At 39.7% G+C, this 19,225-nt stretch overlaps 2 protein-coding genes across 6 annotated transcripts in view; one reads left to right on the top strand and one right to left on the bottom strand.

Moving 5' to 3' along the window:
• Positions 1–6,010, top strand: part of sphkap (SPHK1 interactor, AKAP domain containing) — a 35,496-nt gene extending 29,486 nt beyond the window's left edge. For 2 of the 3 annotated variants that reach the window (XM_082503186.1, XM_082503187.1), the window contains exons 8-12: positions 686–841; positions 1,695–1,778; positions 3,383–3,432; positions 4,532–4,713; positions 4,877–6,010. In XM_082503186.1, coding sequence (XP_082359312.1) covers positions 686–841; positions 1,695–1,778; positions 3,383–3,432; positions 4,532–4,713; positions 4,877–5,032 — 628 coding nt within the window. In that variant the 3' untranslated portion in view covers positions 5,033–6,010. The remainder of the gene's footprint in view (positions 1–685; positions 842–1,694; positions 1,779–3,382; positions 3,433–4,531; positions 4,714–4,876) is intronic. The other variant, XM_082503188.1, reaches the window with a different exon arrangement.
• Positions 6,011–6,896: 886 nt separating this feature from the next.
• On the bottom strand, positions 6,897–19,174 carry daw1 (dynein assembly factor with WDR repeat domains 1). Of its 3 annotated transcripts, none has more exons than XM_082503208.1 (13): positions 19,039–19,174; positions 18,701–18,773; positions 17,936–18,080; positions 17,175–17,233; positions 16,964–17,086; positions 16,737–16,836; positions 16,090–16,173; positions 15,010–15,116; positions 14,766–14,868; positions 14,261–14,375; positions 13,942–14,018; positions 8,023–8,185; positions 6,897–7,831 (listed from the first exon to the last, which is right to left on the bottom strand). In XM_082503208.1, exons 1-13 carry the CDS (start codon positions 19,076–19,078, stop codon positions 7,797–7,799), a joined length of 1,224 nt encoding a protein of 407 aa, XP_082359334.1. In that variant the 5' UTR covers positions 19,079–19,174; the 3' UTR covers positions 6,897–7,796. The 3 variants fall into 3 exon arrangements, with proteins under 3 accessions (XP_082359334.1, XP_082359335.1, XP_082359333.1); XM_082503207.1 differs by having other exon boundaries at positions 6,898–7,831; positions 16,090–16,197; positions 19,039–19,173; XM_082503209.1 differs by lacking the exon at positions 16,090–16,173 and having other exon boundaries at positions 19,039–19,173.
• Positions 19,175–19,225: the final 51 nt, after the last annotated feature.

The following is a 19,225-nucleotide window of genomic DNA, read 5'->3' as shown; positions in this document are numbered from 1 at the left end:
GTAGGACTGTCAAGGAGAACATTTTTAGTTCACATTTCTGGGGTAACAAAGACTGCATGTTTCCATTTGGACTGTAATGACACCACTAAAGTGTATGAGCAGCATCACTAATGTGCAAGAGAAGCCGATAAGTGGAATGTATGAAAGCTCAATGTAGAGTTTTATTGTGGTTTTTTTTTTTTTTTTTTTTTTTTTTTTTTTTTTTGTAACGCTTGATAAAACGTGTAATCCAGAAACAAGTGGAGTGCATGTGTTTGTCCCTTGTGTGCGAGTGCAAGTCAGTCACTCGCCGATTCAATAAAACCTGATTTCCCTGCAGAATTGAGGATGGCAGCTCTCAATCATCTGATTATGACTTAATTTAATCAGTGTCCTGGAAAAAAAAAAAGCTGAAAATCCAACAGTGCCCATGGGAAATGCAGTGTGCTGGTGCATTAAAGATATTCAAAGGAATTGGCTTTCTTTTTAATAATCATTTCACACTCCAAAGACATTTGTCATTTGTAGAAAGTTACTGTTTACAGTAAGACATGATCCCGATATGGGCTTATAGAAAGGAGGTTAGTAGTAACAAATCTGGGTGTCTGCGTAACAATAGTAGTGCATAGAGGAGCAGGAACAGTAGCCAAAGTGACCAAAGCATTGCTGCCGACATTGTGGACATCTTGCGGTTTGCTCTCTCCAGCAGTGACAGGGACAGGACAGCCGTGGCTGCAGTAGTGAAGAGAGACAAGCGTTCTATGAGTGCTAGCAGTGAAGAGAGCATGGGGAGCTGGTCTCACATAACCCCCGAAGATGACCCCCACGAGGAGACCAGTAGTTTTATCCACCTGAGCGAGGGGTCAGTAACCGCTGCTCTTTTGATACTGCTCCAAACGCTGCTGCTCACACCCTCACCCCGCTCTCATTGGCCCATTGCTACTAACTGTGTTCTCCTGTGCCAATGCCAATTTACTCCCTGCCACTCCAGTATCCACACCTGCTAATGCAGTGTATGGCAAGAGAGCTCGCTCTGCAAAGCCAGTGGTGCAAGAGCTCTTATATCATGGATCAAAAGGCCAGCTCATAACATCCACTAAACCATTCTCTGCTTCATCAAATTCTCATTTATTTACCCAACTAATCACCTATTAAAATAAGTTTATGGTGTAAGATCCCCTTTTTCCTTAAAACAAAAAGAAGAGATGTATACCATAATGATTAAACTCATTTAATTTCTCAAACTGGACAATCAATGATCTGGGCAGTTCTGAGAGTTAATAGGAAGTAGCAAGGTACTGTGTTTAGAGCAAGAGTAGTTGTGCGCACCACCATAACACTGCAACCTCTCCATCTACCTGCTTACTTTAACTCTGCCTCATCCCTGATCTATGTTGTGACACAAGGGCACGGCTGCCGGCCTTGCCTGTCCACCCTCCCCACCTAACTGCCTCCAAATATGCCTCATCCCCATTTCCAGACGGACCAGCTGCCAGGCAAAAAAATACGAATCACCAGCTCTCCCAGCTTCAGTGCCCAGTTCTGCTGCAGCTGCTATTTATATGTTAATCACCAGCTAATAACATGACCTGCATCCCTGCGCTTGGACATTGTTCTCTTCACAAGTGAACGATCGTGTTGGATGTCTCGAGACATCATTTAAATGACACTTTTGCTGTTTTTGTTTTTTTTGTTTGTTTGTTTTTCCTTCCTAGGAATGGGACCAGCAGCACGTCTAGCTTAGGCCTGGTAGACCTGGATTCTTTTTCTGATGTTCCCTCTCAAAGCACAGTAATCCAGTATGTTTCTGCTATCACTGTATTTCTCATTATGTCTCTGGTGTGTCAACAGTGACATTTTTAATACACACAAACCTTGCAGGTATTATTTTCTCTCACACATGCTAGACAAGGATATTAAGTGTCATTCCAGAACAAATAACAATTTTCTGTTTAACAGACAAAAGCCTTTTGAATTTTCTGCTTTTATTCTGTTCTTTTTCATTTGTCTAAACGGTAAATAATCAGGTTAACAGTGCAGATTTTTTTTTAAATATCCAAAAAGGTTCGTAATTTAGTGAACTATTAAAAAAATCGTATTTTAAAACCCTGATTCCACAAATGTTTGCATGCTTCATAAAATAAGAGAATTCTGTGATTTTCGAATGTTAAAAACCCACATTTTGCTCACAACAGAACATAGAAAACATATCCAATGTTTAAACTGAGGAAATGTTGCATTTTTTTTAAAAAGAAAAAGGGTCACTTTGATGGTCGAAGATGCCCCCCCCCCCCCCACACACACACACACACACACACACACACACACACACACACACACACACACACAAATGGTCATGGTTGCCACTGTGCAGCCTCTCCTCTTTTAACAACAGTCTGTAAACATCTGGGAACTGAAGAGACCAGCTGCTGGATGGAGGATTCTAGCTGTTCAGCAGTCCTGAGTTGTCTTTCTTCATATTGTTTCATCATGGCCCAGATGTTTTCAGCTGGCAAAAACTCTGGTCTGGACTCCTCTTGCTGAAATATGCAAGGCCTTCCCTGAAAACGTTGTCATCTGGATGTTGCTCTAAAGACTGTGTATACCTTTCAGCACTTTCTAGATTATGTCACACGTCTTCTTCTGCGCATGGTAGATTTAACCTGCATTTGCGGATGGCACGGTGAACTAACAGACAGCGATATCTGGAAGTGTTTCTGAGTCTATTCAGTGATTTCCACACAGCATCCTGTTTTTAATGTAGAGGGCCTGAAGATCGCAGGCATCCAATATTGATCTTCAGCCTTGGTCCTTGTGCACAAATTTCTCTAGATTCTTTGAATCTTTCGATGAAATTATGCGCTGTCAGTGATGAGGTGCTCTAAGTCTGTATTCAAAGGAACAGTATTATAAAACTCTTCCACAATTTGTGAAATTGACCTAATTCGTTGCAAAATGTTCATCCAGCTGGGGTTTTTTAGCTAATCGTTTTCATTAACTTGTCAAATTTCCCAGTTCAAACATTTATGTTCTGTTGTGAATAAAATTGGGTTTATGAGATTCTAATATTACTGCATTCTGCTTTCATTTACATTTTACAACATCCCAACTTTGGATTTGGGGTTATATTTTAATTACATGAAAATAAATACTGTTGCATTGCTTTTAGGTTACCAGAACATGTGCAACTTTGTAATTAGCGAGCTTTCAAGATGTGCTTGTATCCAGATTTTGCTACCTTTGGAGAGCCAGGCTTGATGCTTTTCCTTGCTGTAGCATTGCAAGTTGGTTATTTCCCATTTAAGCATTAATGATACTGCTTTTCCCAAAATTTCAAACTGCTTCATTAATGTATGTCAACATATGTGAAACTTTTAGTCTCCATTATTTTCTTTCTTTATAGCGAGGAGACTGAGAGATGCCACCTGGCAGGAGCCAAAGAGACTGTATTTGGTGAGTGTAGTTTCAAATTCGTAGTCATCAATGGTGTTATTTAGAGACTGGCTAATTTAGCGGATATTAGCTATTTATCAATTTGCTGGTATTGTTATTTATTAACTGTTAAAAAAAATCAAATAGTAGAGAAACAGCATTTAATGAAATTATGAGTGTTGATGTCGCATAGTTTGTCCTCTGGTGGACAATCTGCAACTTCCCTACTGGCAACACAGCACAATCTCAATTCAGCTCAATTAACAGTCGCCTCAAGGTGCTTTATATTGAAATGTAAAGACCCTGCAATAATAGAGAGAAAACCCCAACGATCATATAACCCATTATGAGCAAGCACTTGGTGATAGTGGAAAGGAAAAACGTCCTTTTAACAGGTAGAAACCTATTAGTTGATCAGCCAGAGATTAATAACGAAAAACGATTTAATGCAAAGTGGTGTATAACCACATAGTGATAAGAGGTGACGGAAGAAGAAATGCATCTAGGGAAGGCCCTAGCAGCCTAGGCCTATTGCAGTGTAACTAAGGGATCAACAACCAGCTGATCTGAGCAGACTTGGGTGAGTAAATGAATAAAAACATGCAACAAATGTTGCATCTAGTTCATATTCTCGTGCGTGTGTAAGAAAAAAACAAAACACTGACCGATATATTGGAATGTTGGATTTTTGAATCGCCAAATAATTGCTCTTAAAGTCTTATAGTGTTATATCCACTTGTGAATTATACACCTTCCTCAGTTTAAACATCTTATTACTCATCAGAAACTCTTGAGGGATTCAAGGCAGAGTGCTGTGATTAAGCCTCAAAAATTACACGTGTGTGTGTGTGTGCATAAAATCTTAAAGGTCCATTGTTCCAGAAGTGTTTTATCTCAAAGATCATCATTGTTTAAAGACGAAGCAAAACTGAGCCCAGGAGAGCTGAACACGCTGCGTGACTACATGCTTTTTCTTTTGATGTTTCAGTGAGTTTAGAACAGGCTGAATTGTCTGTGCGCCCCAACACTGCTTTGTTAGTGAGGACAGTATAGCTATCATCAAGGTGTTATTCAGTGCTGACTCGTACTACGTTATGCCATATTATATTTGATCTGTTAGAGAGCAGTTCAGCAAGAACAGCAGGCGACAGAAGCATCAGGGAGCTGTTGGTGGTAAACTGTGACCTCGAGCCAGAGTGCATGGACCTGGAGCTGAGAGTGGCTCTACAGTGGATCGCTGCCTCGGAGCTAGGCCTTCCTGCTCTCTACTTCAGGAAGTCCAAAGAGAAGAGAGTTGCAAAGGTAGGCAAAGCTGCTGGCTTGTCAAATAATACATTTATAAGCAGATCATGTTACTGATGTATTGTTTTTGCTTTTTGTTCTGGTCATTTTCTTACCTGATTTAACTGTGGGGGGGAAATCTACAGCTCATGAGACTGTACCTTTTTTTCTTTTTTTGTCCCAGTTCCTGAGGGTGGTCCACCTGATGTCTCAGAAGGCGTGGAGGATTGCAGACTTGTTTGACGCTGTGGTTCAGTTCTGTAAGATGCACGAGAAAGCGGAAGAAGCGGGCAAGTCTCTCCAGTCAAGCCTGTTCGATTGGCTTCTGGAGACACTTTAGGACACTTGCCGCCTCTAATCGCAAACAGTAACAATACAAGCTCACTCATTCGCTCACATTTGTAACATGTTCCTGTTTGCGCGTGTATAGTCTCATCACACAAAGTGTCTCCTACCGAGAGCTGAAAGCATGACGCAATCGGCATACTTGAGAAATTCATACCTCTCACCCTTGTCCAGTTGGACCGATCTCCCTTTAACGAGAGGATGTTCTTGTTTCCAGAGTTACCTCTCTAGCGTCATGCACGCAAACACACGGCAAACTGTAGGTACACGGGTTGGACGTTCCTGATGGGAATGAATCAGCCCTCCAGTGATCATAGTTAGCAGGTTCTAACTGCTCCAGATTATATAGAAAATACATATTTACAAATTCACACAGTCGAATCATGGCTTTATTTATTTATTCACTCAGAGAAAGGCACCTATAGGACATACTGTAGGAAAATCAGGTTGTAGCCTTCCCACAGCTCAACATGCTCAAACCTTTTGTATTAAAACTACTTTTAAAAGAGGCTCTTTAAATCTAAGCCCAAAAAGCCCTGACACTTTCTTCTGATGGTCACATTGAAGTGCACATTTACTTAATGTAAGTAAAAGGTCCAGATTTTTGTTGTCCATTGGCTAACGTACCACCTCTGTTGTGACTTTGAAACTCAGTACGTATGATATTTTATTCATGTTACTTAAGGGATTATTTTGGATAGCTGTACTGTATATACTGTAGATTTTGAACTGCTGCACCTTGGAGTAGTGGACCGCTCCTTTAGCTTTTGCTATGTCTAAAAAGACAGAGTAAGGTTTGTAATGTTGAATTTGTATGTGGATTTGGTCAGTATATTTCTCTACTTAGTGGTAATCTTGTGTTACAACAGCATCGCGGGGGGAAAAGCACATGACACAGCTGTAAACTTGGTCACAGTAGAAATGAATGTATTTATCTTTTGACATCAATAAATTTCTGTGATGTGAAATAAGAGCAAGTGTTGTGTCATTTGTAAACCAGGGAAAATAAAATCTCAATATTCAGGGGTGCATTTATGCACACTATTACACTCCACTGAACTGTTTCCCCAAAAAGAGAGAGAATTAAAACTACTAAACACAACCATACTGATAGGTTTATTATTGTAGTTTGCATTCAGGAACGGTGCTGTATACAACTGATGCATACAACTGTATAACGCCAATTCAAAACAGCAGTCTCCTGCAATATTAGAAACCCCAAGAAACACACAAACCCCTGTGAGCAAGCTCTCTGTGACAGTGGGAAAGAGAAACTCCCTTTTAACAGGAAGAAACCTTTGGTAGACAGAACCTGGCTCAATGAGTGGCAGCCATCTGCTGTGACTGGTTGGGGGTGAGGGGAAAGAGAAGGTAGTATGAACAAAAAATATTGGCTGACTGTTTCAGTGGTGGTGTCCTATTACAGTCCCGCATTTTAATTGAATGAGCTCTTTAGAAAGAGACATTTTCTCACAAAGGCAGACTGCGTGGCTAGGTGCTTGATTTTATACACTTAATACATTTGAATTTAAAGATTTAGTACTGTGGCCCTACAGCTCTGTTCATGTATGTAGGTCTAGCACAAATCTATAAAAAGGTATAAAGGTTTTATAATCTTAATCTAAATCTCCTTATCATAAAAAAATCCATAAAACCATATTTCAACACAGAGCTTTAAAGTAGCAATTTGAGAATTCCCAAACGTCATAGTTTTTAGTTGTGTGATAATACGGGGACTTGGCGAGAAAAACACTGTTCTAACATGCCAGCTATGACAGACACTTTATAGAGCTGCCTGCCAATTTTCCATCAGTTTCAAACCACCAGCTTTTTCATGAGCTCTCGAAAGAAGATAAAGATATCTGATCGAACATCATGTTTGGGAGATTTAAAATCCATATGTCAATACAGAGAATTTCAGTCACAGACTGCAAAAGGATAGTCAATGTATTTTCAGTCTGGGTTGGACAATAAATCTGCAGTTTGAGTGATGAAGAACAAGAAATTCTTTATTGTCAAAGCAAAGGTGAGTGCTAATTAACTAATGGTAGGCAGCTACCCAACAGTATTTAGAGGTTTCAGGGTCACTACAGTCAACACTGTGGGGCAGTATTTGACAGGTTAGTAATATGTTAGTTGGGTGTACACAATGTAACATGACATAAATCTAATCAGAGCTTTTTTCCAATGTCAGTTTAAATTACCCATGACTAACAACCTTAGTGTGGACAAGGAGGAATGTATGTGATTTTTACGTTGCACTTGTATGGAAGGGACTTTGCAAGCGTTGCTGTGTGATTTGTTTGTCACTGTGAACCGAGTCACAGACTCATTCAGCATGTTGTATAGCAAAAAATAGTGGTGGGAAGCAAAGGAAAGCCTGTGTTTTCTCATCAGGTGGGCACTCCTACAATGATGTGAAGTTACCTGAAACCCTGGTACTATATGATGTACAGTTAATCCATCTATTTCCTATAACGTCAATTATTGCTTGAACAAAACAAACAGCTTTTGAAATTGAAGAATTCGACTCCTTTTGATGACATCTTCTGAGCAGAGATTCCAAGCTGCTGTTGATTTCTAGGACCACATTAACTTCACACAGAAGTCAAAGTTTAAACTGAGCAGGAGTTTGTGATTTTTTTGTGTTTTTCTTTTACAGTAGTCCACAATCGAGCAGACACAAAGTGGGCAATATTTGGCAAACACAATTTGATTGTTGTGTTCATGTAAATGCCCTCCTGAGCCTCAGGTAATGTTCAGTACCAGATCCGGCATGTGTTATCCTTGCTGCCTGCAGGGAAGCACAAATACAAATGGATAGCTGCACAGAAGGACACAGCTGCACGCTTTTCATCTAAAAACTGCAATTAAGCATTTGTGACGGTTGTGATGAAGAGTACATTTGCCTCCTACAGCTACATTTTAACAGTGTACGATGGTCAGATGGGGTTTATGTGTGTTTTCTGTGTCAGTTCTATGTACCTGTAATGATTGTGTCACCCTCGTAGTTGAAGACGCAGGAAAAGATCTCGTCTGTGTGCCCCTCCAGGACTTGTAAGCAGACTCCAGAGTGAGCATCCCAGAGCCGAGCTGTCTTGTCTGAGCTGGCAGTCAGGACTCTGGTGCCCTGAGGGCTGAAACAGATCTACCAAGAGAGGCAGAGCCAGGACAGTTAGCCTTTTTTCGAGGGTTGTGGTACATTTGCAACAAAGTTGCTGAATAAGAGATTATGCCAGAGAAAGTAGAAATGACATGAGGGGTGGAAATGGGTGAGTCTAGACCAATTTTACCATATCAGTAGCATTATTCCATTGAGGTCATTCAACTTAAAATGCTTAAGGAGGATAAAGGCACCAGTGGAACTACTCTGAGATGATAGAGGAGCGTTATGAAAATCATGGCTGAAACTGATTGTATTATAGTCTGGGTTTATCATTCCCTGAGTGGTTTTATATCCTAACAGTGAGGTAAAGGAAGGGATGATTAAATGAAGTTGGCCCTAGATGGCCATGAAAGTAAAGTATGTTTTTTTATTAAAATTCTAAACTCAGTGCCAACGAGAGACCCCCAGACAGGAAATGGAAACTGTCTAGAGAAGAAGCTGGCAAGGATAGAAGATTGAGGTGTGGGTGGGGTGTGTGTGTGGGTGGAAGCTATGACAGGTGCCAAAATGGAAGGTTGATGTTTTAAAATGGACAGCGAAGAGAAAAAGATCAAAAAGAGTAAAGGAATCAGATAAAAAATAAACAAAGCTGATGAGTGTCTCAGTTGCATACTGCATATTAAAGTGGACATGAAACACTATGTGTAGAAAGGCTAAATTACATCATGGAGCACTAGTCCAATGTCACTGTCTGAGAAGCTGGATTTAAGAAATAAGTGTTTTTAAGGTCATATGTTGTGTCAGTACACAACAAGACGTCACAGGGTTGTTTTTTTGGTTGCTGCCTTACATTAGTTTATGTTAGCTAACTAGCGATAGAACCAATACCTCAAGGATAAAAATACTAAGTAGCTAGACTGATCACTTAGGTTTGAGGGCATTCATTCATGTGTACAGCTCTCTTAAGCTCCAGTCACAGCATTTTAATCAGTTTGAGTTCTCGACTTAAACCGGGCAATTGCAACACCCTGACTCTTTACCTTTTCAGCCATTCTGTTGTAGATTTGCTGGTCTGTTTAGAAGCACTGTCCCACTTCATTACATAACTTAGTCCAAGCCTCGTATTTGGCTCTAGAATATTTTGGTATACAGAAAACGTCACAGACACCTCAGTGACTCCAACTTGCCCCGGACCTGCAGCTGCAAACTAAGACTAAACCATCACCCCTCTACCGCTGTGCTTGACAGTTTGTATGAGGTGTTTGTGTCGATATACATTTTCTATTTCGCAGTTTTGGAAATATCCTCATAAACACTGCATTGTGGACAAACATCTCCACTGTGGTCTTGTCTGTTAAAAGGATATTGCTTTCTCCAGGCACCTTCACAAACAAGCCAAACTTGTTCAGTCTGTTTCTCTTTATGCCATTATGAACTTTAACATTTAGCATGCTAACTGATGCTGATGATCAATAAATACATTTGATTTGCAACAGTTAGCAGTTACTTGTCCTCTTAACCCCTATGGAAGCAACAAGGACAGGGGTGCCCAATCCCGGTCCTCGAGAGCTACCGTCCTGCAGCTTTTAGATGCATCCTTGTTCCCACACACCCGAATCAAATGAATGGCTTGTTATCAGGCCTTTGCCAAACACGATGGCATGCTGAAGAGGTAATCAAACCATTTGATTCAGCTGTGTTGGAGTAGGGATGCATCTAAAAGCTGCAGGATAGTAGCTCTCGAGGACTGGGATTGGGCAGCCCTGAACAAGGGTGTTCTTAGCCAACTCCAGGCCTCGAGGGCAGGTGTCCTGCAGGTTTTAGATCTCACCCTGAGTCTACACACCTGAATGAAATGATTAGTTCATTACCAGGCCTCTGGAGAACTTCAAGAGATGTTGAGGAGGTAATTTAGCCATTTAACTCAGCTGTGTTGGAACAAGGACACATCTAAAACCTCAAGGCCTGGGTTTGGACACCACTGTGTTAAATAAATAATGACACCATATAATACGTCATGTGTTCTTGTTAATCTGAGATTATTTTTACCAGACTGGAAGCAAGTGAACTTTCCTTTTTATATAACTGTATATATAAAATGGAGGAAGGATTAACAAGGCTAAAGCATTTGTTTAATCTGGCATTACTCAATATCGTCTCTCTTGCATGGTCACTAGGTTACATTGGCCTAACCAATCACATCTTGTTTGTAGCGTAAGAATGACTCAAAACTACGAGAACCATTTTTGTTGGTTAGATGTAGAGGCTAACTTTAAGGTAAAAGTTAATTTTAAAACGCATTTCAACAAGGACCTGCAAAAATGCTACTTCCTACACCATATGGATTTTTTCAATGAAAGTTTGGAGCATGCTGTAAATGGGCTCTACAAATTTAATCAAACACTGATTTTTTCCATTAGATTGTCATTTTGATTTGAATTAAGGGCAAGAATAAAGCAAATGGAACATCCAGAATAGGAAAGAGTCCTCTTAATGCTTAGTTTGAAAACACAGTTATGAGAAGCTATCTATACCAGCGGTCCCCAACCCCTCGGGTCCATGAGTCGTTTGGTACCAGGCCGCGAGAGTTGAGGCTTGAGTGTGAAAGTTATGGTTTTCAGGATTTTTATCGTTATTTTTTTTATCGTTTTTCTCATTAACTCGGTTTCCCTGGGTCTATTCCCGTGTTGTGGATAAATCTTCTTTTTTTTTTGCTACCGATACTGGTTTTATTTTTAAAGGCCGGTCCGTGAAAATATTGTTGGACATAAACCGGTCCATGGCGCAAAAAAGGTTGGGGAATGCTGATTTATACCATCTTCCACACAGAAGAAAATATCTTTAGACCTTTAGAACTAGTCATTTAATTAGCATTCCATCATTTATAATATATTATCATTCACAAACAAAAGGGTAGCAAAGTGAATTTACTACAGCAGTGACCGAGATGTAATAAAAATTAAATTAAAAGCTTACTGAGTGAGATACTGAAATAGAAGGAAAAAAACATGGGGAAGAAAATGGTTAAGAAGCATGGACAGGAGGATGGCTGGTGTCCTGTTAGGGAGAGATTAGTGTCATAATCCCCTGGAATCGTCTTCCATCCAGCCTGTTTATTACTGGCTGTCTAATGTGTTTTAGTAAATGCACACAGAGAAGCCCTCTGAGCCAGAACCTGTGGAAAACCCACACTCGTGCAGAGCATCGCACTTGACAAATATTAAATGGGTGATATCGCTCCAAATAAAGAACAAGGTCAGTGCAGGGTCAGACAGCAGTGCCCCATGCCAGAGTACTCGCATGTATGTGCTTGCGTTACTACTAGTAGGCCATGTTAATCAGGTTTAGAACTGTGCTCACAGATTTCTGGCGATAACTCAAAACATCCTGAAGCTTCGAGTCCTGTCCCTCCATTTCAGCATCAAACTCTGTCACATGTTAGCTAGGTAATTTTAAAAAATGACCTATTTAAAGCACTGGCGAGGAAAACTGTGGTCTGAGTCAATATTACACAAAAATCACAAGTTTATTCACAGCTGCTAGCTGCATGACGCATGCCCAAAGTTGTGGCTGTGGCCCTGGTTATAGAATACTTAATAATTTGTTCTTATTTTTATTACTACATTTGCCATACGAATACTGAGATCATTTTCTGAATGGTTTCAAACATAAGACTCACAAATGGGTAAAAGTTTGCTATGAAATCAGTAACTTAAAAAAAATAACAGTCTCACATCTGTGCTCTTTAACTATAATAGCTACAAAGAAGTAATCGCCCAATCACACGGCATCACAGCAGTGCATTTAGGCACCCATTAGGCACATAGACATGGTTGAAAAGACCTCAAATTGAGAATCAGAATTAGGAAGAAAGATGATTTTTAGTGTCGCTGAGCATGGAATGTTTGTTGGTGTCAGATGGGCCAGTGTAACTACTGTCTAGAGATGGCACGATACCACTTTTTTATGTCCGATACCGATACCGATATCATAAATTTGGATATCTGCCGATACCGATATGAATCCGATATAGTGTTTTTTAATCAACAAAACTGTTTTTTTAAATATCTTGCTGCATTTTCTATAAGTTCATACTCAAGTTTAAAACAACAACTACACTAAAGCTATCCTGTTATACCTGTATGCAAAAAAAAATATTTCATGGTTCAGCAATACTGATCAATCTAATAAACTTAGACCTACACCATCCTCCCTATTCTGGTATTTTAAAGAGTACTTAGCATAAATATTAAGCAACCTAACTAATAGGGTTCCAACTCCCAGCAACAACAAAAATAAATAAAAAATGGGGAACCACCCCTCACGCTCCACCTCATGATGCTTAATCGACGTAATCAACCTTAATTTGATGCAGTGTGAAAAAAAATGCACAGAAATCAATTATTTTTCAAGAAATATTAAATAGATTCAACATCTTTCTTCAACAAAATTGCAGACTGCACAGATGGTACCTTCCCAAAGGAAAAAGTACTATAGCTTACTAGGGTAAATATATTAGACTTAATAGTTACTATATACAGTAATTGACTTCTATTCATTTTACATCAAATTAAAACTTTGGGTGTCAGATAATTATTTATTAAAAGCTAGACATTTTAAATGAGAATAAGAAAGAAAAGTATGTCTTTGTGCCCCCTTTTCCCTGTTAATGCCCTATCGGCCCCCCTGGCTAAACTTTGCTAGATCCGCCCCTGCACAGTTACCAGCCGTCAGCTGCGTAGAAAAGGATCGTGGTGTAGAAAGTAATATTAAATAAATTCTAACAACAGCTTATCAAGCTTAAACGTGCTGCTGTTGTTCAGCCGCTGGTTTCCTCTTTCTGGCGCGACAGAAAAGCCGATCAGCTGATCATTAAGCAGTTTCATGATTGAAGTAGCAGCAAGAAGAGGCAGTCGCTTGTTAAGCTTAATGCAGGAATGCTTTACAAACATTCAGAGATGGACTTACACACTTGCTTTACTTCTCTCGGGGATAACTTTGTCGGAGATGAAATGCCGGGTTGCTAGCGAAGCTCCAAATGCTATCCAGACCACCGACAGGTCCCGCATGCCACAGCCGCTCTATCACGTGATGCATACTGCTCCGACGTGCTAACGTTCTGAGGTGAGTTACGGCGTGTTGCAAGTTTTGTGAGGTGCTTTCGTGATATTTAATGGATCGGATTACATTTTTTATTTTTCTCCGATATCCGATCCAGTAATTTAGGTCAGTATCGGACCGATACCGATACGTAATATCGGATCAGTCCATCTCTACTACTGTCTACTGAAATTTACCTACAACCATAGGGTGGACTAAAAAGAGAAAATATCCAGTGATCGACAGTTCTCTGGGTGAAAATACTTGAGTCTCAATTTCTGCTGCAACGTTTAGATGGTACGGTCAGAATTTGGTGAAAACAACATGAAAGCAGCCTGACCCCTGAATCAAAGGTTCAGGCTGCTGGTGGTATAATGGTATGGGGTATGGCAAACTTCGGCATCCTTAGTAACGATTAAGCATTATTTAAAATGCCAAAACATGTCTAAACTCACCTTAACCCAGCTTTTTCAACAGCAAAAACCTGATATACGTAAGGTGTACCAAGGGGCAGGGTTACGCTTTACAAGTTAAAATAATAGTTAATACTCACAAAGTTGAGAAGAGTGATAAAATGCTGAAAAAGCTTGAGCAACACAGTTATGCTTTTTCATTTAATTACAGATAAATAGATGACAAAAAATAGCCATAACTTAAATTGTTCTTTTAGAACAGACAGTTTGGCTTCATCAACTTACCTTGGAGATATCGCCATCGTGGCCTTCTAAGGTTGCAAGACACTGATGTGTTGCTGTACTGAACACTCTTGCTGTCCCTGAGAGTTTCAGGAAGAGAGAGAGTTTTCAGCACACAGGCACAGCTTACAAAATTATAAAAATGTTGCTTTTGTTGTGGAAAATCCAAATTTATACAACCAATAAAGCTTAGGTATTTGTAGAAATCTTTAAATGCAGAATCTTAAATTCTGCACAAGTAGTATATTTAGGGTACGTTTGTAATACCGTGCTAGTACAGTTTTACTCGGAATGTAATCTTTTGACTGAAGTGTTGTCTCACCATCAGCTGAGGCAGTAGCAATGAGTTGACCACTTAAATCAAAACACACATCCAACACCTCTTCTTTGTGTCCAGTGAGGGTGGCAACACACTTCCCACTGACAGTCTCCCAAACCTGCGAACACATTTACACATGTCAAAAAACAGAATTATACATGCACACAGGAGCGAACTACATAACTGGAGCATGCATTCATCATGGAGCATGGAAACACCAAACTCGTGAAGTATGCATTTGTGAATGTAGCATTAAACTCTGAAGTGGCTTTATTATGGCCATCTCCCTCAGAGGAATGCAGCGAGGTGGATAATTCTCACTTGTGAGCGTGACTCATCTTGGTGTAATTAAGGAATTAGGATTTAATTTTTCTCCACAGACCTTAGACACAGGAGTTTGCGAGAGAGTGGGAAATTGAAGACGGTAAATACAAACAGACATGTTTTCAGCCTCTGACAAGAGATTTTGGGAACAAAAAAAAGATATTTGGGCTTAATGATAGCTTACTTTGCAGGTTTTATCCATGGAACCAGTAACAATCAAGGAGCAATCCCAGTTAAACTGAGTATTGCTTATTTCTCCCATGTGACCAATGAGTGTGTGGACCCGTCTAGGGGAAAAAACAAGGAATTGAACAGCAATTAATCAGTCTCACAGCTTTGTAAGGCAGAATCGATAAGTGTTACATTCTCTGTGAAGTATAAATGATGACACATGCACAAATGGATGCATAATATTGATAACTTCTGACCTTCCTGAAGCAACATCCCATATAGTGACTGTGTGGTCGAAGGAACCGGTGACAAGTTGACTACCCACTGTGTTAAAGCACAGCGAGAGGACCTCTGCGGTGTGACCCTGAAAGGAGATGGCATTATCTCTCACTGTCTTATTTCGTTTCTCCCTCACAGCCACTCACATTATGGATGAAAAAGTGCATCATAAAATGCAAATATTTACCAACCACAACAGTGTGGCTTATACAGCTGATTATTTTCACCTTGTGTGTGTGTGTGTGTGTGTCCCTGCAGAAAAGTGGGGCTGTTGTCCTAGAAGGAACCACATCAAAGGCAGCTTTAAGAACTTTGGCAGGTGTTTATGTCTTACTGTCCTTGGATGGATTTGTCCCAACAGTGCAAAGTACAGCCTCCAAACTTTAGAAGTGTGTATTTAAGATCAGAATGAGTTTGAAGGTAAGTGTGGTCCAATTCATAAGTGGTGGCTCGCACCCACTTTGATCACCTGTCCCTCATTTATTTTACTTTTTAGGGCTCATTTGAGGTATTTTGTGCATAATGTTTAATGTTTTCAAAGGCGTGTGCAGTCTGGCAACTAAATGGTGTCATAGCTAGTGTGAGCCCCCCACATTATAGTCTCCTGAATTTGTTAACATAAATACACAGGTTAGCCTTACCGGTAGATTTATAAAATTGAAGTTAACTTAAAAAAAAAAGAACAGATTAAAGAATCTGCACTCAGTTGACTGCATTACTGATTCTTCATGGTGTGAGAAGCTAAGTGAATTGAGAGGGGCAGAGAGTTGCTCCTTGCTGACACAGATTCAGCAAGTCACACTATAAACCCACGTGCAGTCTGCACATTAAAGAGGTCTCACTACTCCCCTTAGAGAGGGCTATCAGTGCCTTCTTAAAGAGTTTGTCACATTCCTATCAAATGTTGGTCATCAAGAGCACTTGACAGCATTCATGTCACTTTCACAAGTGACTAAAAAGTTAATGAATCATCATTAATGAATGAATGTGGGTCACAACACCAGGATAAGAAGAGCAAGAAAAGCAATGGGACAGAGTTTGAGGAAAGGGTATCTCACAGTCAGTGTGGCCACTTCCTCCCCACTCTCCACATCCCACAGCTTGGCAGTGGTGTCCATACTGCTTGTGGCCACCAGCGTACTCTGGGGGTTGAATGCAAGACACACCTACAAAATTTTTTTACTTAGGTTGTATTGTATTCTGTAGCAAAGCTGAATAGTATATGGCATATGAACTGCTCTAAACTCTCAATTTGAAACAGTTGTTTCTATTCTTGGCTTGATATGGCAATTTACTGAATATGGTCATCTCACCCATATGCTTACAGCAGCCCAACCCAACCTCTTGTTTGTGAGTCAATCACAGCCAATCAGAAAAAAAAAGCTCATTTAGAGAGCAGATGGACTTAATGGGAGTAAAATATCTTGCCTCAGACAGAAGATGAAACAAGCTGCCCAAGGCTCAGTCTTAGATAAATGGAGATTACTTGTAAATCATGCAAAGCTACTATGAGTCCAAGAATAAAAATGTAGACAGTAAATAAAATTATAGGTCCTGTTAAAGTACTAAACACAATACCATAGCAGAACCTTGTAGTTTAAATGCTCACATAGCTTAAATACTGACTTGTGTTTCAAATATGAATCAGCAATCAACCAAAAACTAACACAAATGAAATTCATTTAAAACAAATCATTATACATACTATTTCTCCCATGTGTCCCCGATAAGTATGAAAACATTTGCCAGTCTCGGCACACCACAGTTTGCAGGTCTTATCAAAAGAGCCAGTCGCAATCTTGTCTCTAAGTTTAATAGAGAGAAAATAAAGCAATGAAACATTCATTTTTAAGATGAAACACTGATGTGAATCTTCAATTGAGCAATGCGACCCTCCCATGTTATAAAGGTTTTCCTAAAACAGCTCATTACCCATAAGGGTTGTTGAACGCAATTGCATACACCACGTTTCTGTGACCCTCTAGCACGTGCAGCTCTGTGCCTGAGGCTGTGTCCCAGACTCTACATGTCCTGTCGTAACTCCCAGTTATAAACCTGCAGTGTGAGAGAAAAGGGGGAATTGCACAAACTGTAATTTCTCCTAAACAACAAAGTGGCAGGTTACTCAGTGTTAAAAACTCACCTTGACCCAGATTTGTCAAAGGCAACATTTGTCAGTGGCAATATGTGTGCCTTGAGCTCCTGGAAAAAAAATTGAAACTGGTCTGAAAAATCCAATTTAGTTATTGACTACATTCATCTACATTCATCTTTAAAATTACCCATGTAACTTCTGTATGTATAATTCATTTGACTATAATGTAATGTGAAGGCTTCTTCCTCCTGGCCCACCACTGGTGGAATAACTTTCTGCTCTCATTAAGAACAGAAAGATCTCCCAATTTTTAGATGCAGGCAAAATAAATTCAGTAACCTCTGATCTCCAGCAATGCAACTGACCCTGACTTCCATTTAACTCCCCTAATACATGCGCATGAAGCACTAGCGACTTAGTAACCCGATCACTGCTGCTTTCTAGTGCCTCTCTAAAACAGTAGTTACTAATTTCACAAATCACATTCCACATATGTAAATAGCATCTGCTAATCGCCGAGCTAATGGATTGTGCCCGTTTATTCATGCTGCAAAAATGTTACTGTTCCAACAGTCTGTGTGGAATAAAAGCATTAATATCATAACTCAATAAGCAACACGTGTGCCATGTTTCACAGACAAAATAAACTTTAGTTCATAAAACCATTCTTTCATTAAAATCAAGGTTACAAGGAGCACCAAATAACTTTCAACAATGTGAGGGAAATAGATAAATGTCTTCACTAGCAGGAATTCCTTGTAAGCGTCATGTCTACGTGTTGATTTATTTACTGCTGTTTTGTGTCTGACCTTGGAGAAACAGAACCTGTGATGGTCCTGCTGGGTCTGTTTCTTCTGAAGTCGAATAACCAGCTGTTTGACCTGATCAGCCTGAGCCTTTGTGACCAGAGGCTCTGATTGTCTGATTTCTTCCACCAACTCATCTGGATTTGTTCTACAATTTTAAAACATAAAATGTGATAAGTCTTTTTGTAATTTTAGGTAGCTTGATGGCAAAAGAGAGAAAAAAAATGTAAAAAAAACAAAAAACAAAAACAAACCAAAAAAAACCAAGACATTAGGAACAGAAAAGGGAAAGAAAATGGAAACAGAAAGGGGGTTTAGGATAACAAATACAGCTTAACAAAGATTACATTTACTCTACAATTTCACCAAAGTATGTTTAATGTGTGTTAAAATATCACTCCCCGTGTTGTCAGATTTACACCCTTGTGACTGCCAGTAAGAGCTGAAATGAGTAATGTTGGTATTCCTAAAGTAAATGGGTCATTTAAAAGAAATCTCTAGTCTAATGTAATGCCACATTAAGGAATTGCAACTCCTCCACAGTCCAACTTCATAATAAATGCAACATGGTTACAAAGTGTTTTTAAATAGGGTTTTAGTCTGCAGAAAGTCGTTTTTTAGTGGTAATGTAACCGTAGGTTGTAACAGTTTGTTATTGACATTATCTTCAGTGCTGAGATCACACACACACACACACACACACACACACACACACACACACACACGCAGAGAGAGAGAGAGAGATCCTAACAGGTACAACTCACGCACTCTGGAGTCAAATCCAAAAGATCTATTGATTTGGTCCTCAGAAATCCTCCTTTCTCGTATTCAAGGATTATACCTGACAGCATAAAAAAATGAAAAATAAAAGAATTAAAGAGAGGCTGACATTACAACACCTGGGTTCTAGTTAACTTAACCTGTTATGTCTTATAATGACAAACTATCTAACCCTTCTGCCGATTTGAGTTTGAAAAGCGTTAGCTAACTAGCTAATGTCAGACAAACTTTAGGCCATAACGATTTAATATGAAGGTTAGGCACAGTCATATGACCTCCATGAGAAGCAACATTTTAGATAGGACTACAAACATAACTTGTATTACCTGGCGGATAATATCTGAGGAGAAACCGCTTGAGTTTCATTATGACTTCTAATAAGGTCCTATCACATCACATAGAAACAAACCGTTGTTATGGCGACCGGACTCGCGTCCGTTGTATTAGGCATGCGTACCGCGCATGCCTAATACAAGCCTTAAAGGACCGGCGTTGCACCAAAAAGTGCTGGTC

This window comes from Aulonocara stuartgranti (assembly GCF_965226115.1).
Source record: "Aulonocara stuartgranti genome assembly, chromosome: 14".
NCBI lineage: Eukaryota > Metazoa > Chordata > Actinopteri > Cichliformes > Cichlidae > Aulonocara > Aulonocara stuartgranti.
The sequence above is the reverse complement of the archived record's forward strand: the minus strand, read 5'-3'. Positions and strand labels throughout refer to the sequence as shown.

What these genes read in the sequence shown, in the direction of transcription:
- daw1 (XM_082503207.1), bottom strand. Translation starts at nt 19,078, where the DNA reads ATGAAACTCAAGCGGTTTCTCCTCAGATATTATCCGCCAG. An exon ending in ACAGGTTCTGTTTCTCCAAG is followed by an intron (nt 17,234 to 17,935) that starts GTCAGACACAAA and finishes TTTTTTTTCCAG; the next exon opens with GAGCTCAAGGCACACATATT. An exon ending in GGGGACACATGGGAGAAATA is followed by an intron (nt 16,198 to 16,736) that starts GTATGTATAATG and finishes AAAATTTTGTAG; the next exon opens with GTGTGTCTTGCATTCAACCC.